General features: G+C 38.4%; 1 protein-coding gene across 1 annotated transcript in view; it reads right to left on the bottom strand.

Moving 5' to 3' along the window:
• The window catches only part of LOC129945619 (teneurin-a), a 609,733-nt gene that overhangs the window by 317,509 nt on the left and 265,457 nt on the right, over positions 1–26,767 (bottom strand). Inside the window, exons 2-3 of the mRNA XM_056055457.1 lie at positions 23,519–23,832; positions 16,826–17,620 (exon numbers count right to left, since the gene is read on the bottom strand). Of these exons, the coding sequence (XP_055911432.1) occupies positions 16,826–17,620; positions 23,519–23,726 (1,003 nt within the window). The 5' untranslated portion in view covers positions 23,727–23,832. The remainder of the gene's footprint in view (positions 1–16,825; positions 17,621–23,518; positions 23,833–26,767) is intronic.

Below are 26,767 nucleotides of genomic sequence, written 5' to 3'. Positions count from 1 at the left end.
AATAAGAAGAAAATAAACAAATAAAATCGTCGTATTCGTATTTATGCTATTTATTATTATTTTTTTTACTTCATTTCATTTTTAATTCAATTTTACTCTTGAGAACGACTTCTCTTGCCATAATGAACGACTCGTTTTCGCTAGTTGTCGATAATTTGATGATTGGATTTTAATTAAATGCAACGTGGAATAAAGTGCGTTCGACGACGGTTGACAGCGGGTCAGTTATTTATGTATGTACAATGTACATATGTATTTTTCCTTTTTGCGGATAACTGAAAAATATTGAAACGATACGAACACGAACGCAAAAATGCCCATTTCAAAGTTGGAACAAGATTAAAAGTTCACAGAGAGATATCAATGATTTAATTAAATCTACAAAAATTAATTCACTAACTTGGTGCGCATATTTCGTAAATGATAAACAAAATTACAGTTTTGTGAATGAAAACAAAATTAATGTTGTTTTCACATAGGTACATTATTATGCATATAATTTTGCAACAGTAACGAAAACCTACATAAGTTAATTTATATTGAAATTGAGTTTCATATAATAAAAGAATGCAAAATGTACGATTTCCATGGAATTGTGTATGGTTTCTGAATTACCACCAAATTGTTTGTTAATATTTTTTTGTTTGTGTTTCATTACTTTTTTAAATATATTCGATATTTGTCAAGAGTGTAACCTTAGCTTTCAAAATATTTATCAAATTTTCTGCAAATATAGCTCTAATTCTTCAAAAATACAGTGTTGGCCAAAAAATTAGCAACTAAAACTACGTCCATCTTTATGTCATTCAAAAATATTAACTTAAACAAATCATTTTAATTTTTGTTGGAATCATTTTTGCATTTCTATTTCCCTTTTTCTTATTAATAGAGAAAATTTAGTCCGTTAACAACAAAATCCATTGCTCATATTTAAGGTTGTTGCGGTAAATTTTACCACAGCAAGTTTCAACTCCCTTGTTGCTAACCACCCTTAACGAATTCTTACTGCGGCCCCAAAATTCTAGAAGAGTTTAGTAGAAGCTTAGACCATCAGCCAGTGACTTGTTCTCCTAGCATTTCGGAAAGCAAATTTAACAGGATGCCACACCAACGAACTGTGCAACGGTTAACCCACATATTGGTTGAACAAGATCATCAAGGCATGTAGACGATACCCATGCTCAACAATGTGTGTAGGAAAGTCACACCAACTTTAACTTAGTATTAACGATAGAAAAATCACTCCTTACCTTATATACTTTTATTTTAATTATAGGCCTGGCTACCGACTTTCTTCAACACGACATAAGTAGTTTCTCCTCAACCAAAATCTAGCACGTGTAGGTACTTGGTAATGCGAGGAATTCCACACGATTTTTTCAGAAATTCTTGGCTGGAATGGGTTCGAAAATGAAAAGCTGAACTCACTCATTGCGCTACTAGGTGATTGCATCATCTATTTAAAGAGATCGCGTGCGATGAAAGATACCTGGGTTCTCGGTCGCACACCCCAATCTTATGGATGGAGGAAGTTGCGGGACCGAGACAGTTCCATCACCACGCAAAAGGTCTGAGAGGATTGCCTGAGTGCAATTAGCCGGAAGGGTCAAGGAAGTATGGCCACTTTTTGAATAGCGCCCAAAGCCTTTTGACGAAAGAAAAATTGTGTGAAGGAATTTTTTTTGAAAAGACCTACATAAAGTAATTTTGTTTCCTACGATACCTAGTTTTTCTTTAAGTTTTTATTGAGTTAAAGATTTTGTTTTATTCCGCCGTGGAGAAAAGTTGTTGAGGAAGGACTACAATAGCTGTTTGTATTTTCTGTTGTTTTTTAAGAATATTGCTTTTTCTGGTGTTCTTCATTTGTTTCAAATTCGTCATTTTGACTTTCGAGTCGAAGTATTAATTTTCCAATAATACGGGACGCGTTTACCGCTTTTTGATTTTTTTTTTCTTATCGAAATAAATTTCTTCGAGTGATTTCTTTTATTGGTTTTTATCATTATATCCATCATTTTCTTTTGCAAAACATTAATCGAGAATTGACCTTCCGCCAATCTCAAAAATTCAGTTTGTATCTTTTTATTTTTTAAAAGATCCTTGTTTTTAATATCGGCGTCGGTCAAGGCTTTCCAGGCAATAAAACATAATTTTAATCTCCTTTGTGGAAAATAAAACCTCTCTTTTATTCCGTAAGTTGATTTGAAGACTAATTTTTCAGCTGCTGGTTTTGGTAAACTTCCAGTAAAAGGTTTCCTGTCGCCCACTATAATCAATACGACTTGGAGAAGTTCACCTCGTCGTATTTCGATATCATTTTGATATCAATTTTATTTCAATGTTATTGATCACCTTGATTAATAAAATATTCACCTAATCGAAACCCCCCTTAAGCTGAGCTACCGTGCTGGAAATACTTTTATTGCTACCTGTGGTGAATTCTTTCACCTGTTTGTCATATCGACTGACGTTTCTCGTAAAGTGTCATAATAACTCTTGAGGCACATCGGCGGTGTGCAATTTTGATCTTGTTTAATTTTAAATAATTAAAAAAAAAGGAATTTCATTCGCGTTCGACAGTATTGGATTCGAAAATCCAATATTGTTTAAAAATAATAGTAATTATATTCAGTCCGTCGGGTCGGTATAAGGGTGGACAAATTTGCAACAAGGTGTTTGCAAACGAGTGCAGTTGAGTTTATTTATTAGGCGTAATTTCGTTCACGGGTAATGTGATCAGTATTCTTAGCTAACTTTTGTAAAATGTCTGAAAACAAATACTCTAACGAAATAAAATTAAAAGAAGAGGCTGGGATGCGACCCACACTGATAACTTCCCATCCCGTCTGTCGATTTGTCTTGCTTAAAAGTTTGTCCATATGTATTTTTACCAAATTTGCCCACTATTTTTTGTAGATTTTATTTTTTATGAAAAAAACGGACTGTTGGATTTTTATATAAAAATTACTGAATATTGAAAACAATATTTTCTCTCAAATAAAATAAGTTTGAAGCCAATATTTTTAATTTTTGAAAAGCTATTTGAGCCGAAAGTAAATTTTTACCAAGTTTTAGTATTGTTTTTTTTTTTTAGAGTTTTATTTTTTTTGTAAAAAAACTGTCAATTCGAATTTTTTAAAAATTTTACCAAATGTTGAAAACAATATTCCTTATAAGATAAAATTAGTTTGAAGCCAATATTTAAAATTTTTGAAGAGATATTTGAGTCGAAAATCAATTTTTAAACATTTTTTTACCAACTTTTAAACATTTTTTTTAGGTTTTTATTTATTTGTAAAAGAAACAGTCAATTAGATTTTTCTCAAAATTTTATCATATGTCAAAAACATAATTCTTCGTTGCACAAAATTGTTTTAGAGATGAAATCATATTTCAGTCGTAAAATTTTGGAGGTGACAAATTTTTTTTATTTCAGTTTTATTGATTTATAAAAAAAACCGTTATTGATTTCTTTTCAAAAAATATACCTGTTTGGTATCACGTTACCATATATTATATAAAATTTAATTCAAGTCACTAGCGTTTTTGGTTCGTAAGATATTTAAGGTTAACCAAAATTTTCACCTTTTTTTCAAACTGCTATCTTAAAAAACCACCCACGCAATTTTCTTGAGAGCCCTTCTACATCTTTCTTCCTTATTAAAAAAAAAAAATAATAAATTGGGTGGCGCGACAGTCCATTGAGAACCAAGGCCTAGTGACTTACAACTCTCAACCATTCCTGTGTGCGAGTAATGTTGTCAGGAATGGAGGGGACCTACAGTTTATATGTCAATTTCGAACGGCTAATTTTGAGAAAGCACTTTTTCATGACAATAGTTACTCTTGGAGAAGTTGTCAATTCCTCGCAAGAGGCAGTACCCGTGAAAAGATTTTAGATGGCATAGGCAGGGATCGAACCCAAGACCTCTAGCATGACAGTCCAACGCACTTTTTTTTTTTTTTTTTTTTTTTTTTTTAAATTGACTGAATTTGAGATAAACGCACTCCTTTCAAATTCATTTTTATTTATTCAATCTTAAACCTATCTTAAAGCTAGACAAAAATTCATAAAACTAGCCTAATTATCCATAACTTACAACTAACTTAATGGTCCCATACGGACACTCTAAGCTAAACTATAACACTAATTACTAATGCCTTTCGGCCTTAAGATCTATTTTACTTCAATCTAAATTTTATTTGTTTTGTTTTTTATTAGAAAATTTTGAAAAAACTAATATCAATAACCTTTTTTATTTTTACTTACAAACTACTTAAAATAAGGTCCTTAAATAAAACTTAAAAACTAACTTAAACTACCTATTCTACCTATAAACTACTTAAAACTAGAACAACCACAGCAGCAAATCTAACTATCTAACATTTTTGTTTTTCATATTTCGTTGTCTTTTTTTTTTTTTTTTTTTTTTTTATATTTTTTTTTTTTTTTTTAATGTTTTTTAATGTTTTTTTTTTTTTCTAATTTTATTTTTTGTTTTTTGTTTTTTTTTAATTTTTTTTTTTCGTGCCACCATGCCTATTCTACTTAAAACTAAACCCTAAACATAAAACAAGTATGTAAGCCGGCCAAGGCTTAAAACCCCATCCCGACTACCCACTATCAAGTGCCGATTAAAGCCACCAAAACTGGTTCTCCTGCTTCACCCTATCAGTTCGGTCCCGCTCGGACACAGCCCTACTGAACCGAAGGAGCTCTGCTCCGCCTTGTGCCATGACGTCCCGATTGTACAGGAGTCGCCTATCCACGGTTCTTCGTCTGACGTGGTAGATTAACGGAACTGCCAATCTATCCTGTATCAGACCGCATCTATCTAAAAAGAGGAATGCCTCTGGGGGAATGAAGCCGCTCAAGCGTGCACTCTCAAAATACTCGTCGTTCGGATAGAACGCCCCGAAAATTAAATTGTTGGTCGAAGACATAGCTCTTGCAATGTGACCTCGAACGAGTTTTATCACGAAATTGTCAATTCTGTTGATTCGAGCCCCGTTGTATAGGACCTCGTTGGAATAGTAATGCACATAAGAAGATTCGGCTGTTCGATATAAGCCGGTACAGCGTCGTAAACACTGCCGCTCGAACACCCGAAACTTCTCCATCTGGGAAGGGGCAACGTTGAACCACACAGGACAACCATACACGATCATTGGCCGTATGAGGGCCATGTAGCAAATTACCTTCACTCTGGGGTCAAGCCGACTGCTAAAAAACAGCCGTTTCGTCAGAGCGAAGGCTCCTCTGGCCCTGGTCAGAGCAGCATTTATATGTCTGTCGAAATATAAATACTGATCTAACCAGATACCGAGGTACTTTACTACACTTTTGCTCGCTAATGGCTGCCCGTGAAGATCAACGATGACCATCTTGCGCCAATTTTTACACGTATCCCTCGTGGCCCCAGCCAACGGAGTCCGGAACAGAATTGTCTCTGACTTCTGGACATTTATTTTCAGTTTCCAGTCGTCGCAATATCGCTGAATCTTGTCGAAATCACGCTGCAAGAGAATTCTAATAACCTCAACCTTTCGGGCCGTTCTGTACGCAATTAGATCATCGGCGTACGCAATTGCCTTTGTAAGACTACCTATCAGATCGCTGGTGTAAATGCTGAAGAGAATCGGCGAATTCACCGCTCCCTGTTGAAGACCATTTTTAATTGAGAATGTTGTGGTAGAAGTTACATTGCCACTTTGACAACAAACTTTCTACAGTTAAGCATATCATAAAGTATATACAATCATGGCTTGCTTATGCCAAGCCTGCTCAGTTTTAGGTAAAGACCCTCTAACCATACGGTGTCAAAGGCCTTTTCCAAATCAACCAGAACAGCACCTGTGCATTGTTGTTTTGATTTATTCCATTGGATATCAGAAACGAGTTTAGACGCAGCATGAATTGTGTCATGACCCGCCTTGAACCCGAACTGTGTATCCGGAATTATTTTGTTGTCCGCAGCCCACTTAGTCAGAGCCCTATTAATGATCTTTTCGAAAACTTTGCTGATGCTCGGAAGAAGACTTATCGACCGAAGATTTGACGGGTTGGAGTTGTCCTTTCCCTTTTTCGGGAGAGGATGAACCACAGCGGTTTTCCAATGCACTGGATAATATGCATTATTCAGTGCATTATTGAAGAGCGTGGTGTATATGTCAATTGCTTCCATCGGTAAATGTCTTAGTACAACGTTGGATATACCATCGACACCTGCTGACTTTTTGTTTTTTATTGAATTGAAGATGAGCTGAAGCTCAACCTTCGTCACTAACAAGGGACTTGGTCCCGTTTGCTCGGCGATTATGGCATTTGCCAAGGAATCGTCATTGAACCGCATGAAACCGCGGTTCTCAGATCGCCATTGTGTCATATCATTTCGAAGGTAAAAGTGATTAAGTAGGGCTCTGTTTTCCAGGTCGTGGTTGGGGCGAATGCTAACATTCACCTTGTACACTTGCTGGAAAGCAGCTCCCACCGCCTCCACTTTTTCCTTCGGATCTTCAATTATATAAAAGTCATCGTCAAAGATGGCTTCTTCTGGATCTATTTGCGCTGTCATGAGTACGTCTCTGTTTTCTTCGGTTCTTTGGAGTTTCAGACTCGGAAGGTCATTGTCGTTCTTTTTTCTGAATATCTTGTTGATTTTAGGGAACATACTAGGGTCGCTCGAATTAACTGACCGGATCTTGCGGTCCCAGTACTTGTTAATTGATAGCCTGTAGTTCTCCTTAATCAACAGATTGACATTTTTTATTGACGACTTCAGTGTCCTAACCTCCAAGTCGTGTGGGTCTGTAAGTCGTCTGTACAAGTTTTTGAGTCTTGTCAGTAAGCCACTCTTGTGCTTTCGCAGTGCGTCAATTGTCGCGTTTCTGTAAGCGTCCATTTGGTCCCGTTCTTTGTACTTTGGGATTGTCCGTTCCATCGTTCGTTTTATTGTTTCGTCCATCTGTTGTAAGTGTTGGTCAATTTCTGTATTTGTCAGGTTTCTGTTGTTTGGTGGGGCTATGTCACTCGAACGAAGTTCTCTCGCTAGGGCATTGGTGAAACGAGGCCACCGCATCTTACTGTAATTGTAAGAATGCGTTGGAACGTATTCCTCCAACTCCACGCGTTCGTTCGGAATCTGCATTACAGCAGCCAGTCCGCAGTGATCACTGTCGTACTCGACTGTCTGTAAGCAGTTTCGCGGGTGATTACCCACTTTGTCTGTAACTGTCAGTCTGGTGTCGTACAGCAAAAGGTCCAGAAAGGAGCCGCTTCTTGGATACGATGGCCTTTCAGTAGCTAGCAAGTCGACGCCATATTCAACGTTGTAAAGATTCATCAAATTAAAAAGATGATTACCTCTGGGATTACTATGTTGATTTCCCCAATCTTCATGTTTTGCGTTCAAATCACCGGCCAAGATGAAATAGTTTTCTTCCAAGCTCAGTTTAAGTTCCCTAAAAAGAATCTCGAGTTCTGAAGCAAAGTAAGTAACCTGCGGAGCTCCAGCCGCATAACCCGCAATCATATACATCCGCTTCCCTTGAGTGAGAGAGATGCATACAACGCAAACTTCTAGCGTCTTGAGCTTTCGCAATTCATTGTTATATATGACTTTATAATTAATGCCTTTTCGTATAAAGAGAGCGACACCGCCCCCTTGAGTGGAGTCGGGCCGGTCTCTTCTTACGATATTGTAATTTTTATGAGTCAATTTGTGTTTGTGGTTTAGCTTAGTTTCGCTAGCCATAAACACATCGGGACTGTAGTCTTTCAACAATTGGAACATATTGGCCCTTCGTTCAATCCTTATCAGTGAATTTACATTCACAGCTAGGACTTTAAGGCGCGTCTCCGGCAGCGCGCCCATTATGGTCTAAATTGCGCCAGGCCAGGCAACAAAGAGTAGAGATGATCTACCCTTTTGCCTTGCTCCTTTATCTGACTTTGCAGCCCTGTTAGTTGACCTTGAATGCTCAACAACAAGGCTACAATGTCAGGCTGCACCTCTGGTGCCTTAGGCACAGGGGCCTTGGGGGCAACCGTTGGTGGAGCCTGTCTCGTATTCCCATTCCCTGACACCATTTGGGCGTAAGAGAATTTGGGATCCACGAATTTTTGTGTTGGAGCCTGTCGAACTGTTCGACTTTTTTCGGCTTTTTGACTGGCCTGTTTTTGCTTCATTTCCTGGACCTTAGGGCAACCCCTATAGTTAGCCGGGTGCCCTTGGTTTCCACAAAGGACACACTTGAGCAGGGTCAAATCCTCAACCCGCTCATTCCCCAGCTTGCACTCTCCTTCCTTGTGGGTTTCTCCGCACCTGACACAACGCAACTGCATATTGCAGTTGGCATTGGCATGGCCAAACCTCTGGCACTTCGTACATTGTAGAATGTCGTCGTGCCTTTTTAATGTCTCCCAGCGTACAGCTTGATTGTCGAGAGTTGTGATTCTCTCGACACTATTCAAACTGCTTTGGGGCGATAATGTTACGAGGAACATTGGCAGCCTATAACCCCCTCGTCTTGACTTCACCGTAGTGAAAGGCTTGACCCCGATAAAATCGAGATCGTCACTGGCTTTTTGGCGGAGCTCAGCTAAGAGCTCCTCCGGTTCCGTGCAGGAACTTATGCCCTTCAGAAGGACCGTCTTGAATTTTTCGCTCTTAGGCGTGTAGCTGAAGAACTCAGCTGTGGCCTCTTTTAGCAACCCTTTTACTAACTTGTATTCGGCCAGTGAGAAGCACTGGACCGAATAATTCTTTTCTTTTTCGCTTAAAAGTTTAATTAAAAAATTGCCCTTAGTGGCCGACTTACATACCTGTTTTATGTCGTCCAGGTCAACTCTATGGGTCCTTATTGGTGGTATTTTTTCTTTCTTGGCCTGTGGTTGTTTCTGGTGTTGCTGCTGCTGTTTCTGCTGCTGTTGCTGCTTCTGTTGCTGTTGTTGAGGTTGCTGCTGCTGCTTCTGCTGCTGCTTCTGCTGCTCCTGGTGCCTTGGTTGTAGCTGTTGCTTGGCCTTAGCGGAAGTCGATGGGCCCTCGGACATTGGGCCTGTCACTACTGATGGCCTCTTTTTATTTTGCTCCGCTCCTGTGTTTTTGGGAGCGGGCTTGGGTTGTGGCTGGTTTTGCTGCTGTAGTTGTTGTTGCTGTTGTTTTTGCTGCTGTTGCATTAGTTGCTGCTGTTGTTTTTGGGCTGCTTCTTGCTTTCGGCGCGCCTCTTGTTTCAGCTTTAGCTGACTGAGGAGGGGCTCAATTTCCTCCTTGAGCTTATTTAGGCTTTGCTCGAACTGGCTGATGGCTGCCTGTTTGTCTTGCAGGGCCTGCACCAGTTCTCTTTCATCTTGGAGGTCCGCCGCTACCTCCAAAGCCTTGTTTGTCTGCGGGACTGGCTCTGGCTCCGATAGGATTAAATCCTTATTCGGAGACCTGAAGAGCCCCTCTCCACCTTCTGACATATATTCAGTTTTCTCAGACTCGGCGTAGTCTGAGAATTCACTGTCCGTGGTGATTCCTTCCCTCTTCTCCATTTTTTTTTTGTTGGCCTGCCGTTTAGCCGAATTGGTCCTCTTTACCTTATTTGGACTTTGTTTCGTCAGCTTTCTTTTGTAGGTCTTTGACTGGTCAGATGCCTGACCTGATGTTGTTGCGGTTTTTTGCGGTACCGCTGCTGGCACCACCGCAACATCGCCTGATGTGTTGGCAGAGGTATCTTCCGATACCCCTGCTCTTTTCTCTTTCATCATTTGCCTTTTTTCCCAATTTATAAAATCGGCAATTTCCCGATTATGAAAAAAAGCTTCCAAATTTTTCACTGACTCGCTCTGGGACTCGAACCCACGACCCCTGGGCTTGTCTGCGGACGCCACCTCCACTGGGCTACCGTTTAGTTGATGGAATTGTGGCTAACGTCGCTAACGTATGGTCGTACGAATTTACGTACACACGCACGCAGAGACGTCTTTCTAAAAACTTTCATTTCGACTCTTGGGACCTTGAAACGTCGAGAAATGACAAAATTTTCAATTTGAAAAATCGGACCCATTACAATAACTTCCTATGGGAAGTTAAAAAAGTATAAAAGTGGAATGAGTCAAATTAAAATATCGGACAAATTTATTTCGAAGCTGTAAAAAAGCTTTTTATTTCAACCAATAAAAATCTAGCTAGATTAAAATTCCCTCATGACCAAATCAACAGAACCGTTAGAAAATGGAGGAACGTACTCTTTTCGAACAAGTCTAAAATTAATTTCAAGGGTTCCGATGGTTTTCGTCGTATTTTCAAATCAACCAAAAAGGCACTAAATCCACGTTGATCAAAAGCTTATGTAAAACACGCAGGATGGAACGCAATGGTGTGGGGATGTTCTTCAGGACATGGACTGGGACCGTTTCACCAAAAAGATGGTACAATGGATCGTTTTGTGTACCATGATACTTTTGCGCGTTAGATACGCGTTACAATGTCCAGCACAGTCCCCAGATCTAAACCCAATAGAAAATCTATTTGAAGTTGTAGATCGGAGAATTTTAAAGATTAATTGCAATAATAAAAACGATCTGTTTGATCAAATAAAATTGGCTTGGGAAAGTATCCCAAACAGGATTGTAAGCAATTTGATTGACTCCGTGCCTTGAAGATGTGCTGAAGTGATTAAAAACGAGGGTTTTGCTACCAAATACTCTTAATTTTTTAGTAAGACTAAAAAATATGTGTATTTTTTTAAAGTTGCCTTTGTGTTGGCCAAGCTGATAATGAAATAATAAAGGCAACGGCCTAGTCACTAATAAAGCTTCAGTTCAAATAGATCACCGAAATCAAGCATCAGTTACCGTGGTTAGTAGAAAGATGGGAAACTGTCTGACAACCTACCGCGTGCTGTTGTCATGTGTTCTTTCTGTCTGTTGCTCTTTCTCCTCTGTCGATTTTTGCCCAAAAAATTAGTATCTTTGCGTTTTTTTGTGGGTGGCGAAAACAGTCCGTTGAGAACTATGGCCTAGTGACTTACAAGTCTCAACCATTCCTGGGTGCGAGTAATGTTGTCAGGAACGGAGGGGAACTACAGTTTATATGCCTAATACGAACGGCTAATTTTGAGAAAGCACCTTTTCACAGTTCCAGTTAGGTCGAACTACTTAGTGAACACCTTATAGGGCTTCTTCGACATATTCGGAGCCCAGGCCTATAAGGAGCGGTTCATCCGGCTCCCCTTCCTTGGAGTTATACTAAGGATCTGGCCCTCCAGGTTGGGGGTTGTGCCGTCGGGGTGACTTCCTGGCCACGTAAAAACATCATAGTTTCGAAGCAACAACAAGCCTCGGATACGGACGGATTCACTGTTGACAACCCACGCAAACGAAATAAGGAAAACGAACTTCGGATATGTACGTGGAATGTTAGGTCCCTTAACAGACCACGTGCAGCCGAACAATTAGCGGAAGCCCTAAACTGCTGCAAGGCAGATATTACAGCCATCCAAGAAGTGCGATGGGATGGACCGGGTAAACGCAAACTAAAAGACTGCGATATCTACTACGGCGACTGCTACCGAGAACAAAGACAGCGTCTATTTGGGTGTGGATTTGTTGTTGGAACTAGGCTCAGGCAAAAAGTCTTGAGTTTCAACAGTGTGAGCGAGCGCATCACGACAATCCGCATCAAGGCTAAATTCGCCAACATAAGCCTAATATGCGCGCATGCCCCAAAAGAGGAGAAAGATGAAGACGCCAAAGATATGTTCTTCGAGCTCTTGGACAAGACATATGAGCAGTGCCCTGGCTATGACATTAAAATTGTCTTAGGAGATTTTAATGCCAAGCTAGGAAGAGAAGACATCTTTGGTGGCATAATCGGGAGATACAGCCTGCACGACACTACCTCCGACAACGGATTCAGGCTGGTCGATTTCGCTGCGGGGCGAGACGTTCTGGTAGCTAGTACGCAGTTCACGTATCTCAATATCCACAAGGGGACATGGAAATCTCCTGATCAATCAACCGTCAACCAGATTGACCACATTGCGATCGACGCACGACACTTCTCCAGTATCCAGGATATCCGAACATTCCGAGAGGCCAACATTGACTCGGACCACTACCTCGTTGTAGCCAAGGTACGGCTACGGATATCCCGATCCAAGCCAAAACAAGGAAGTACTGTGAGAAGATTCGACGTTAGACGGCTACAATCGCAAGAGACTGCCATGTCCTTTTCCGATCGAGTCTCTAATAACCTCCTAAGGAGTCCTATGCTTCCTGCATTAAGCATTGAAAACCAGTGGCAACATTGCCTTGCAGCCATCAGAGATGCCGCCTCTGAAGTGCTAGGTTTCACACGGCCACCACAGCGAAACCCCTGGTTTGACGACGAATGCCAGCAAGCTCACGCAGCGAAACAAGAGGCATACAAAACGGCGCTGCACAAAAGGACGAGAGCTGCTCGCGAGCTCTACGAGCAGAAGAGGAGAGAGGAACACTGGCTTCTTAGACGGAAAAAAAGAGAGCATGAGAAGCGCGCGATCGAGGAGATAGAGGGATGTCACAACAGGAATGAGGTTCGTAAATTTTACCAAAAGGTAAAAAAAACCTCCCAAGGGTACCAGCCACGAACCGAAGCCTGTAAAGACGATCAAGGGAACATCGTAGTAGAACCACAGTCGATGCTGAGAATGTGGAAAGATCACTTCTCCAAATTATATAACGGCGATGACGAACCGAATTCCGCTGTAAGAGAGATAGAACCACTCAACCTCGGCGACGCAGATCAACAATTCCGCCTACCCGACCTTGACGAAGTGAAGATAGCTATATCTAAACTTAAGTCAAACAAAGCTGCTGGAGCTGACGGCATCACCGCCGAACTATTCAAAGCAGCAGGCGATGACTTGGTAGGGAGCATGCACCAACTCATCTGCAAAATTTGGTCGGAAGAAAGCATGCCCGATGAGTGGAATCTCAGCATAGTGTGCCCGATACATAAGAAAGGAGACCCTCTAAACTGCGCCAACTACAGAGGCATCAGTCTTCTTAACATTGCGTATAAGATCCTCTCTGCCGTATTATGTGAACGTCTGAAGCCATTCGTCAACAACCTGATTGGTCCTTATCAGTGTGGCTTCAGACCAGGAAAGTCCACTATCGACCAAATATTCACACTACGGCAGATCTTGGAAAAAACCCAGGAGCTTCAAATCGATACCCACCATCTCTTTATCGATTTTAAAGCCGCGTATGACAGCATCTATAGGGAAGAGCTCTACCGAGCAATGTCTAGTTTTGGCATCCCTGTCAAACTTATCCGTTTGTGCAGAATGACGATGGAGAATGCACGCTGCTCTATCAAGGTCGGAAAAGATCTTACCGATGCATTTGATGTCAAGAAAGGTTTTAGACAAGGCGATACACTGTCATGCGACTTCTTCAACATCGTTCTGGAAAGAATTGTGCAAAACTCAACCGTCAACACTAGAGGCACAATCTTCCAAAGATCCATCCAATTACTCGGATACGCAGATGATATTGACATAATTGGAAGATCAAAGCGTGATGTCAGTGGAGCGTTTTTGAGCATTGCGACGGAAGCGAAGAAGATGGGTTTAGTGGTCAATGAGGGCAAGACCAAGTATATGCTGTCATCAAAAAAGGACACTGAACGACGACGTCTTGGACAAAACGTCACCATGGACAGCTATAACTTTGAGGTAGTTAAGGACTTTGTCTATCTAGGCACCGCTATTAATGCAGACAACGACACCAGCGCTGAAATCAAACGAAGAATAACTCTTGCAAATCGCTGCTTCTTTGGACTTAGAAGGCAATTGAGAAGTAAAGTCCTCTCTCGAGCATGTAAAATCACCATCTATAAGACACTCATCATCCCGGTTCTCATTTATGGCGCTGAGGCCTGGACCCTGTCAAAGAAAGATGAGAGCGTCTTAGGATGCTTCGAGAGAAAAATTCTTCGGGCGATTTTTGGTCCCGTACGCATAGATGGAGAATGGAGGAGAAGATATAACGACGAGCTGTACGGGCTGTACAGCGACACTGACCTAGTTAGCAGAATCAAAGTCCAACGGCTTAGATGGCTAGGTCATTTAGAGCGGATGGACATCAACGCTCCAGCCCGGAAGGTCTTCGAATCCAATCCCGAGGGACGGCGCAGTAGAGGAAGACCGCGACTCAGGTGGCGCACCCAGGTGGGAGAGGACCTCAACCAACTTGGCGTGCGAAACTGGAGACAGCTAGCTAGGGACCGAGCTGGCTGTAGACGCTTGTTGGTTGAGGCCCAGGTCCGCCCCGGACTGTAGCGCCACCTTAAGTAAGTAAGTAACCTTTTCATAAAAAGAGTTACTCATGGAGAATTTGTCAATTCGTCGCAAGAGGCAGGGATCGAACCCAAGACCTCTGGCATGAAAGTCCAACGCACTAACCATCATATGCCACGGGTACGTTTGCGTTATTTGTGTTGTTATTGGTCTTAACAAAAAAAAAATCCGAACACGAGCTAGCTCAAAACCCACTATTTTCGACTTCTCTGTCATCTTAATGTCATGTTTTATTAAAATCTTTGGTTCGAAGTTTATTAACTTTGCATAGGAAGTTATTGTAATGGGTCCGATATGTCAAATTGAAAATTTTGACATTTCTCGACGTTTCAAGGTCCATAGATTCGAAATAAAAGATTTTTAGAAAGATATCTGTTCGTGCATGTGTACGTACGTTTGAACGTCCGTACGTTAGCGACGTTTGTTTCGTCGTCCATAGCTCAAGAACCAGAAGAGATATCGATTTCAAATAAATTTTGTTACACAGATAATAATGCAGAAAGATGTAGAAAGGGCTCTCAAGAAAATTGCGTGGGTGGTTTTTTACCATAGCAGTTTGAAAAAAAGGTGAAAATTTTGGTTAACCCTAAATATCTTACGAACCAAAAACTCTAGAGACTTGAATTAAATTTTATATAATAATTTGTAACGTGATATCAACGATGAAAATTTAAAAAAAAAATCCATTTAATGGTTCTTTTTTATAAATCAAAAAAACTGAAAAAAAAATGTTCACCACTAAAATCTTACGACTTAAATGTGGTTTCATCTCCAAAATAATTGTGTGCAACGCAGAATAATGTTTTTGAAATCTGATAAAATTTTGAGAAAAATCAAATTGACAGTTCTTTTTATAAAAAATAAAAACCTAAAAAAATTAATAAAAATTAGGAAAAAATGATTTTCGACTCAAATATCTTTTCAAAACTTTGAGATATTGTCTTTAATTTACTTTTATCTTTCAAAAAATATTGTAATCAACATTCAGTAAAATTTTCAAAAAAAACCAATTGACAGTTTTTTTACAAAAAATTAAAAACCTAAACAAAAATTTAAAAAAGATGGTAAAAACTCATTTTCGACTCAAATATCTTTCAAAAATTTTAAATATTGGCTTCATACTTATTTTATTTCACAGAAAATATTGTTTTCGATATTCAGTAATTTTAATATAAAAATCCAACAGTTAGTTTTTTCATAAAAAATAGTACGCAAATCTGGTAAAAATTGATACGAATACATATAAACAAACTTTTAAGCAAGACAAATCGACAGAAGGGATGGAAAGTTATCAGTGTGGGTCCGATCCCAGCCTCTTTTTACGATTGCAATAATTGCCATTATTTTCTATGTGTCGCAAGTAAAAATACCGTGATTCTTGAAACATTCTTGTTCATAATTAATTTTTACTAAGGCTGCTCCGGGAACGGGCCTGTTCTTCAGGGTTAAGCTGGACCATGCCACCGCCATGTTTGAGCACACTATACCATTTAGGGTAAGTGTGATATTTGGTGATTTTTAAAACAATGACAACTTAAAGTGTTCCACAACATAACCTGTTTTAAAACAATTTGTTAAATAATCATCCGCTAAAAGTTCTTTCAAAAAAGCTTATTTAATCATTTTTGCTGTCATAAAATATTGGGAATTTGTTAAGCTTTGATTTGAAATAGATATGTCTGGTGATACTTAACTAAATGTTGATAAACACGTGAACAACAACATATTAATGTTTATAAACACTGCAATGGTTTTACTGTTTTTCACTGCGTTAAATATAAATATTATTAACTAAAAATAAGGAAAAAATATGTTTATATTTTTACCAATATTTATTTTCTTGTCCATAAAATTTGTTATAAAATGTGTAAGTAAGAAAAAATAAAGTTAATAAAGTTCTAACAAATGCTGCAGCAATAATTTTAGGAAGTGCAATATTCTACTTAAAGCTTCTGTCACTCCTTTACTGCTTTGTTGCGTATTTCGTAAGTCCTTGCATAATGAAAAAAGCTTACATTTTATTCCGAAAAAGAAATATAGGTTGGTGGTATACAAAAGCTTTTTATGGTACCTTTTCTTTCGTTTATCGAAGACAAGAACCAATACTTTACATTTACACTTTAACAACAGGGAAATTTTATTCTGTTAGGAATTCTGTTGTTTAAATTTTACTGTATGTCAATGTTAAATTTAATGTTTAAATTTTCAAAATATTCCTTAACAACTTATTTCAAGAAAATCCTTTTTCAGTATCATGTTTTGGATAATATGACTTTTATATTATGTAGGTTGAGATAAAGAAAGTAAAAAAAAACTGAGTGCAGAAGGTTTAAACGAGTACAAAGAATGAGAATGAATGAAATTTATAGAGACAAATGATTGCATTGTTTTATTGTTAAAGGAACGAATGGAACAATAATTAAAAACATCAAAAAAAGATTGCATTTATTAAAGATTGCGTTCTTTTAAAATCCTACCCTACACAGACACTTACCCTTTTGCTGGGGTGTTGAAATATACTCCTCCTGTTTTTGTTCACTATTGCCTTCATACTTTAGCTGATAATCCGATCTTTTTCGCAACGACATCATTAACGATTGCGTTCGCGGCGGTATTTCCGGTGGCGCCGGTTCCGGAGGTGGCTCAGAATCAAACACTTCCGCATCCGCTTCGCATTGCGCATACTCGCGTAGATCTTGTTGAATTTGTTGTAATTTTTGTTTTTCACGCTCACTACGACTGGCCCCCGATGTGGCCGCACTATTAGATGAAGTCGCACTACTCGACGAAGTCATACCACTAACACGATTCAAACGATTGCTCTTCGAACGACTCGATCGCAACGAATTAAGACCGATAATTGAACGTTCATTTAAGGCGGCACTAGCTTGTAAATAAGCTGCGACTGCCGAACTAGTCGCATTTAATTCGACAGCTGCTTGTAACCGATCGAGCATAGCTGAACTACCGGAATATGATAGGCGATCATTATTCGTTTCGGGGAACGGATTTGTCGACTGAGACGACGGCGGTGTATTAAGATCGTATTTCATACAAAACGGATTTCGACTGTTGACGCTTGTAGCTAGTGAAGTGCTGTTTTTAGTATTGGCAGAAGACATTCCTATCGCCGAATGTAATGGCGAGTTTAAATCAGTACTTTGGTGGAGATATAATTCCCTATGGGCTTGCTGTTGTTGGTGTTGCAGTGCTGTTGATGTGGGATATTCGGTTAGGAGGGATTCTGTTACCTCTCCATTATCACAGTCAGATGCATACCGATCCAAATCTGAAAGATAATAAATAAATATTTATATTCTAGTTATAACTTTTTTTTTGTATTTAAAAGTGTAAGCATTTTTGGAGATCGATAAATGGTTTTAAAACATTGTCTTTGTCTGGGTTGAAAATAAAGAGGTAGTAAAATATTTTCGAATAACTTTGGAATTTTTGTTGAAAACCAATGTTTCATGTGACTCATTTAATGGTTTTTTGGTTGAAATTCTGAACATTTTCTAATCAGGATTCTAATTTTTCAAATAGTTTAAAAATAAGTTTTGAATTAAAAAGAATTATTGGTTAATTCAATGTCCTTGACCATAAACGCACGAAAATTTAATTGATTGCATTTAGTTTTATTATACACACAAACACACGCTTTCATTTTTAAAGAGGAGTGTACCACAATCAGTACTAAAATAAATCTTTTAGATACTTAACATTTGTATATAGCTAAAAGCATGCGTTAAAAGAGACTGCATTTGAACTCTTAAGATAGAAATAATTAAAAAGAACCTACCTCGTTTGCCTTTGAATATACCTACAAACGTATTTTTAATGACTTTACAGAACGATGAGAAAGATAGTATTTTTAGAGAGTGTTTAAGGAAACTCTAAGGGTTTTCCAACCTCAGGTTAAGCTTTTAAAACAGTAAATCTAAATTACTACGAGCGCAATTTGAAGAGGTAAGTATACAACGCAAAATTTGAAAATTTCCCACAGCTCTAACACGTGTACCTGAACCTATGTATGTACAATTAAGAGTGGGTGGGGGATTTGTAAGCACATCACTGAAACTCCACAAGTGATGTTCCACATCCATACCGACATTAAAAAAAATATTCACAATTGTGTGAAAATAGGCCTTCGAAGTTGAAGAATAATTATGCTGGGCTTGGATAGACACAAAAGTGCAGAATTAAGAAAAAGAATATTGATTTTAGCATAAATATAGGCACCTCGAAAAAAACGTTTTTAAAGAGATTTTTTTTTAAATGCAGTTTGAATTCAATGACTTATCTACATATTGTAAAATATATATCATACCGTTATTAAGTTTTCGTTTTTCGGCTCCCACTTTGAACCATTAATGCGAATTGCATTTTTATAGAGTATTACGTACTCGCAACCTCCATCGAGGTCTTGATTAATAAAATTCAAATATAAGGAAAGGTCTTTATATTTAAGGGGAGGTCTGTAGATATCAAGGGAGGTCTGAAATTTCCAAAGGAAGTCTTGTATTTTCAAGGGAGGTCTAAAAATATCAAGGGAGGTCTTAAAATATAGGCAGATCTAGAAATGTTAAGGAAGATCTGGAAATGTCAAAGTAGGTCTAGAGATTAAGAGGGAGGTTTTGAAATTTCAATGAAGGTGTGGAAATTTCAAGGCAGGGCTTGAAATAATAGAGATCTGTAGATTCCAAGAAAGCTCTTGAATTTTTAATGGAACGATTTGAAATATCATAGAGAAAAACGAGAATGTTCCGTAGACTATGCAAAATTCATTTTAAAGAGCACTACGTCCCCTTTAGAGTTTAAGGGACGTCTTGCAATATCAAAGAAATCGTGAGAATTAAAGGGAGATTTCAAATTTTCATGGGAGGTCTTAAAATATCAGGATGCGTTTGGAAATTTCAAGGGAGGTTTGGAGATTTCAAAGGTCTAGAAAACCTCAAAGAAGTCCTGGAGATTTTAAGGAATGTCTTAAATTTTCATGGATGGTCTTAAAATATCCCTGTTCGTCTAAAAACTTTAAAGGAGGTCTGGAAATTCCAACGTTCTAGAAATTTTAAGGAATGACTAGAGATTTTAAGGGAGGTATGGCGATTTTAAGGGAGATCTTAAGGGAAGTCTTGATATTTCTTATTTTTTCACTATTTTATATTCGTTGAATGAGTTTTTGCATTCATTATAAGTATTTGACCTTAAAGAAGGTTCTGAAATTTCTAAGTTTTCCTCTATTTCATATTTGTATGAAGAGTTTTTGCATACATTATAGGGTGGATGACCTGATGGGATTAGGTTAGCAATGACTGGGAGGGCTCAAAGCTCAAGCTTATCCCAGATAAGGATATCCCTAGACAACCGAAGGCTCGCATTTGGTTGCCCCTCATGAGCATAAAGCCAAGCGGACAGGACCTGATCCGTGGTCTTCAGAAGCAAAATCCGCTGGTCTCCATGCACGATTGGGCTTTAGTCAAAGCAGAAGAACCGCAGAAGACCAGCGCCTCTTACCTTCTGAGGATTAGCGAGGAGAGTCTAGGGGCTCTCAAAAAGGCCGAATACTAACTCAGTTTTGGCATAAGGAATGCCAAAATTAAAATTCTGCAGAGTCAGGGAACAAACACCGACAAAGCTGATGAAAACGTCGAGGATGACGATGTTTTGAAGATAAGAATACACAGGGTTTGCCGTTGGCCTCTTTCTACTCTACCCATAGTGTAAAATCATCTCCGGAGGAGGTGTGCAAAATCATAACCGAAGCTGAAATCAAAAAGGCAAAATTCTGATCGGAGGCGACGGAAATGCTCGGCATAACCTTTGAGGAAGTTCTGAGATCAACGAACGAGGTGAGTCACTTTTTGATTGTATTATTAAAAATAATATACAAATTTGTAGCAGAATCCATACTCCCACTTTCATCTTTCCGAGCTCGGAAAATTATGATGGATGGGAGGATGTGCTTGATGTTACTTTAGTAAACAACAGTAATTTATAAGTGGAGTATTGGAGAGTTTCCCCTTTAAATTCGTTTTCGGATCACAAGCGGATTCTTTTTCAAATTAATTTCGAGTCGAAAAACCCTCCGCCTTACAGAAATCCTAAAAGAACTTACTGGAAGAAATTCAGTCAAGTTTGCTAATTCCAAAGTAAGCAACTTACAGAATCTCACTGAATCAATAGGGGACCTTGAATCAAAGGTAAAAACCCTTGAAACATCTATAAGTAAAGCTTTAAGAGTCTCTTGCTCAGTTAAATATAGCCGTAAAACCCTTCCTTCTTGGTGGAATGAAGGACTGTCCAGTCTTAGGAAAATGACGAGGACAATTTTCAATATCTGCCAGAAACATAAGTTTTACCAACCGTATAAAAACTCTCTTAAAATTTATAAGCAAGCCCTGTCATCAGCCAAAAGGCAAGGCTGGAGAGAATACTGTCAATCAATTGAAGACATAAAGTTTTATCGAAGGAACATTGTAATCCTTCATTTCTAAAAAAGCCTGATGGGACCTGGACAGCCTCTCCAGCCGAATCTCTTGAAAAGTGGCATAATGTGGAAGCTCCATGCCTGGAACAACTTTTCAAAGGATGCCTCCTTCTCAAATATTGTCGTGGAGACAGGTCAAAGTAATTTTTATCCCGAAAGTGGTTAGGCGAGGTCACGAATCTGCGAACGATTTCAGACCAATAAGCTTAACATCTTTTGTGCTGAAAACCTTGAAGCGCATTCTTGATTACCATATTAAAAAAATCCTAGTTGGACGACCTCTCGAAAGCTCTCAGAATGCTTATCTTAGGGACAAATCTACGGAGACTGCCCTACATGAGGTAATGCGTACCGTAGAACAAACAATTCATTATAAAGAATTTACTCTTGCCACCTTCCTAGACATAGAAGGTGCTTTTAACAACGTCCTTACAGAATCCATAGAAGAATCGCTCGTTAAGTTCGGTGTAGAAGACTTCATTTGAGAATGGATTATTTCCATGCTCAGTAGTAGGAAGATTCGAGCCACTCTAGGCAATACAATCGCAACAAAACACGCGAGTAGGGGAACACCCCAGGGTGGTGTCCTTTTGCCTCTTCTATGGCTTCTGGTCATGGATACAATTCTCGTTAAATTAGAGAGATTTTGAGTGAAGGCGGTAGCCTATACGGATGATTTGGTGTAATTGGTGTCAGGAAAGTACACCTCTGTGATGAGTGAGATCACGGAGTCAGCTTTGAAGAAAGTTAGCAGCTGGGCCACGAGTTGTGAACTAGGAGTTAAACAAAGTAAAACTGAACTGTTTCTCTTTACCACCAAAACTAAAGTATCGACCTTCACGCTAGCTCGACTCAACGGTCAAATCCTATCATTGTCTTTCACTGCAAAATATTTGGGAGTTATACTCGACCCTAAACTAAACTTGAAGCTAAATATTAAAGTACGAGTTAAAAAGGCCTGTGTTGCCTTCTACGCCTGCAGTAAAACTTTCGGCAAAAAGTGGGGACTTCAGTCGAAGATGATTTTATGGACGTACACAGCCGTAGTACGGCCCATCTTAATTTATGCGTGGTGGCCTGCTCTAAGCAAAGCCTATAATATTGATAAGCTAAAAAAGGTTCAGAGAACAGCTTGCGTGGGCATCACAGGGGCCATCCGTACCTGCCCAACGGATGCCTAAAACGTTATTTTGGATCTTCTACCAATCGACCTTTTTATTAAATACATAGTTTCCTGCAGCGCTATTACGCTGAATGAATCAAACAGCTGGTTGTCAAATCCTTATGGTCACAGCAACACAACGAAATTGATTCCCTCAGATATTATCTCGGTAGACACTAACTACTGCACTCCTACTTTGAGCCTAAGTAAGGGTTTTAAGGTTATTTTCCCCTCCCATCTGGATGACATTGTGTGGATAGGTTTCGACACAACCATCTTTACTGACGGCTCAAAGATGGAGTTCGGATTTGGTTCTGGGATCTTTTCTGAGTTCCTAAATGTAGCCAAACCCTTTAGGCTTCCTGACTTTGCTATCGTTTTTCAGGCTGCACTGCTGGCAATAATGGAGGTATGTAAGATACTTAAACAAAGCCCAAACCAAAACCGAAATGCGGCTATCTTTACAGACAGTCAGGCAGCTGTCAAAGCCATTAACTCGGCCACATCCTCATCTAAATTGGTCCAGCAATGTCGCGATGAGCTTGTGAGCCTGAATATTAACTTCGGTGTCACAATGATCTGGGTTCCGGGCCATAGTGGTATCGTGTGGTATCGTGCGAGCTAGCCAGGCAAGGATCGGCCCTTCATAGCTCACTTGCGGAAATGGTTAACATTCCTCTTGATGCTATGAATTGTAAAATCTTTTCTATCTACCAAACTGAATCAAACCAAAGTGGAGCAATTAACCCAACTGTATTATATCTAGGAAGATATGGTCCACCTATAATTAATTCCTTACAAACGATCTTGTATGCAGGCCAAGGCAAGACATAGCAAGAATTTTTAAGAATTGTACCGGACATTGGGCCTATAGAAGTTCATGCAGAGAAATTTGGGTATCTCATAATCCCTTTTCCTATGCCAATGTCCTGCTTTGGCAAACACTAGAATGAAATACTTTGAAAAAAGCATTCTTTCACGAACTTGATGAGCTATCTGAGACAAAAGTTAGAGAACTAATCTTTTTTCTCAATGCGACAAAATGGCTCTAACATAATCGCTATAAAGCTTCTCTATAAATCTTTCCCTTTCTATCACAGGTCAAACGAGTTTTTGGTATCAAAACGGAGCCCTACAGCGCTAATTGGGATCTCAGGCTTGGTTGCCTTGAGATCGCCATTTCTACCAATCTACATATAGTATACACAAACTATAGTATGTTTTTTTTTTTTTAAATCTTTTTTAACTTAAACATAATCTTTACTTCATTAGTTAATTTTTGAATCCAAAACATTTTGTGGCGTAGTAAATTTAATTAATTCTAGAACGTTTGCATGATTGCTTGGTCATTAATGAAAAGGTTCAGATAAAAGTTAAGAAAAAAAGGGCTTCCAAATTCCAATTTCGTATTCTATTTGATTTTACTAAATTATCAACGATACAAAATAGAATCCACTCTGTTGAAAATATAAGGTCTGTTTAAATTTTTATTTTGTTAAATCCTTTTATCATTATAAATTATAAATCATTATACTCACTTGCTAATTGTTGACTTTGAATTAACAGCGACGCCAATAATTGGGTATCAAAAGCGGATGTTTGTGTATTGTTTTGATATTCATCTTCACTGCTGCTATATCCATGACGACTATGCCATTCCGCCGACCTTTGGCGACGCATTTGTTCTCCTCCAAAATAATATTCACTCCCACGTTTCCGACCAATCGTACCCGAATGACTCGACATTTTGAATTGTGTTTGGGGTTTTATTTCTATACACGTCTGTCAATATCAATTCAACTTTCATCAATTTTATACAATACTTCAATCATATTGATTTTGAGTGGAACTTCTGAAATGAAAAAAAAAGAAAAACATCAAATTAGACGAAAATTGAAAAGCTTTAAATATGAATGTTGAATATTTTAATTAGATTTTATGGTTTTTTGACAATAATAATAATTCAAAATTTAAATGTCCAAAGTATGGCACAACTCAAAATATGCATAATCTAAAATTATTTCAACTAAATAGGTACTTGAAGGTTACCTATACAGAAAGTACTGACATAATTGTAATTTATTAATGTACCTTTGAGAGTGGTTGCATTACGAGTAAAGCATCAACCCTTGTAATATTCTTCCCATACCTTTTTGACCTTATTTTGACCTTGTGGTTATGCAAAGATGGGTATTTCAAATAAAAAACGATGTTAAAAAAAGGGTTGATATATACCATCCCCTATTTGTACGGACAACAAAAAAAAAACGATATCGTTCTTCAACAAAACCGCCATTGCCATAAATGAGGCTAATTAAAGGTTATTACCTAATGGGGGCTACCAATGTCCTTAGGGTTTATTTAAAAAGAAAGGTTCTTATTTAATTTCTATTTTGTTTCGCATTTTTGTCATACTCGTTTGAAATTAAGGGTACATTTATTTTGAATTTCATTTTGTTTCGGTTATTAATTATAATAAAACAAATAAAGTTAATTGAACAACAAGGTCACACGAATTTTAAACGTTTTTGGGATGCATGAAATGATGATAGTCCCAATAGCTGACAACCAAAGTTTGGTTTGCTTACAGCTTTACATGTAAAAAGTGCGTGTTCCGAAGTATATCGAATTTTAATATTAAGCAAAATTTGTTTAAAGAGATGATGTGAGAAGTATAAGTGAAATACTTCTTCCTTTAGGATCAAAATACTTATATTTTATTTTTTGAAAATAAACACATTAATATTACGCCACTCTCTCGAATCGAAAAAACCTTATTAAAGAGAACAACTTTTTAAATTCCGAATCAAACATATAATACATCGATTAGAAGATATTTGACGGGGGATGGGCAACTAGAACAAGCAACGAAATATTCGCATTTTAAAATGAAAAATTAAAATGACCATTATATTTCTCGAAGATTTGATCACAATGTTTTCACCACCATTTTTAAATAGGATACAATCTATACAAATACATCACAATCTATTCAAGACCTTACAGACGGGATTCGTGAAGTTATTGGGGGACATAGGCCATATATATGCGAATTGGTTCGTGCTGGACCGATCACATTTACTTCCCTCCTTTTCAAAATCTCTCCGGAGACTGAAAGCTTCTTAATGAGCGGCAGAATGTATTTTTTTAGCATTAGTTCCACTAATAATCTGTTGGATTACTTCACCGAAATTTTAACATGGTTTTGGAGAAAGTAGGATTATTGGCACTTAATAGAATTTGTGTCCTTTCGGTTTTGAAGAATCCCTTCAATTGTGATAAGAAACTATTGAGAAATACAATATAAATTGTGGTTTGACCTAGGGCTCTGTTTTGTCTCCTAAACTATTTATTACTTTTCTTAATGAAGATTTTCCTGTTAGAAACTTTTTATCCATTTACCTTCTTTCGCTGATGAAGAAGTACCCCCAGCTTTTCATATTCGTTTTTAGATTCAAATTACTGCTCTCCCGAATAATCGGATCTTCAATGACACTGTATGATCAGGTCATTAAATTCTGATGCTAAATCGGGGATTCAAGAATTGAGAAGAATTGTATGGGTCAAAAACCCACTCCTACCTACTATTGTTACATCCAAGCCCAGATTTAGGGGAGGATACCGGGGTGAAAGCCCCGTGGCCTGCACAAACGAAGGGCCCCCACAATAAAGACTTCGGAAATTTTCGGTTTCGGTTAATGCCTGAGTGGAGTGGTACTTGCCGCAACGTCGGAGGTTGGGTATTTGATTCCGTGTCTTGACAATTTTTTTTTATAAATTAAGAATCGGTGTTCTTCCATTCTTGGAAAAATCAATTATTAATTTCTAATTGGTAATTTGTCCATCGGCTATTCAATTCTTTCAGCGGCACCGAATTCTGATTGAGAAATTATCGAAGAAGAAAAGCGGTCAGTTTTTTAGCCTTGATAAAGCTCAGCGACACTCGTTGGTCTTGTCGAGCTGAAGCTACGAAAACCTTAGTCAACGGCTATTCGGAAATCCAAAGAAGCTCTAACCAGCATTATCTTTTAAAAAGGAGCAAAAAGAAGATAAGGTGATCTCGAAAACCGGTTTGTTTTGCAACATTTTGAAACGATATTTTGGAGCGATTCAACGCTACAGAAAAGATGTTGCAAGACCTGAAAATCAATGAAATCATTAGTGGAATCGAACGAAATGATTTTGACAGATATGAGGAAGCAGCCAAAAAACATATCACATATTGATGAATATGTACAATCAAGCACCCGCACCAGAACCAGAAATGTGAGGTTTAATCCGCTCAATTACGGGAAAGCACAAGTCGCAAATCTGTCACACAAGGAAAAAATGCAAAGTATCCGCCTTTATCCCAGTAATTGACCAGCTATCCGTTTCTCTTACAAAAAAGATTGCATGCCTATGAAGCTGTACGTTCAAGATTTGGATTCCTGAAATCACATCAAATGATGGATGCTAAAAAAATTTGCATGCTACAACAGAGGCATTGGTGAAAGTGTATCCGGATGATCTAGAGCCTAGTCTTGGTAATCAGTTGGTTCAATTTAATTCTTTGATTGACTCATACATAAAGGAAAAGGATTATGGAACAGATCAATCACCGGAGCTTTTTTACTACCAAATTCTCGAAAATCAAAAATTTCAGAGCTACATTCCCAAACCTTGAAATTGCATTGATAATGAATTTTCAAAAATGAAAATTATAAAAAATAGGCCTCGAATCACGATGGGACAAAACGGTCTATCGAAGCTTTCTCTCCTGAGCATTGAAAGTGATTTACTGCGAG

Source organism: Eupeodes corollae, chromosome 2, assembly GCF_945859685.1.
Source record: "Eupeodes corollae chromosome 2, idEupCoro1.1, whole genome shotgun sequence".
NCBI classification, from domain to species: Eukaryota; Metazoa; Arthropoda; class Insecta; order Diptera; family Syrphidae; genus Eupeodes; species Eupeodes corollae.
This window is presented reverse-complemented; position numbering and strand designations above follow the sequence as displayed.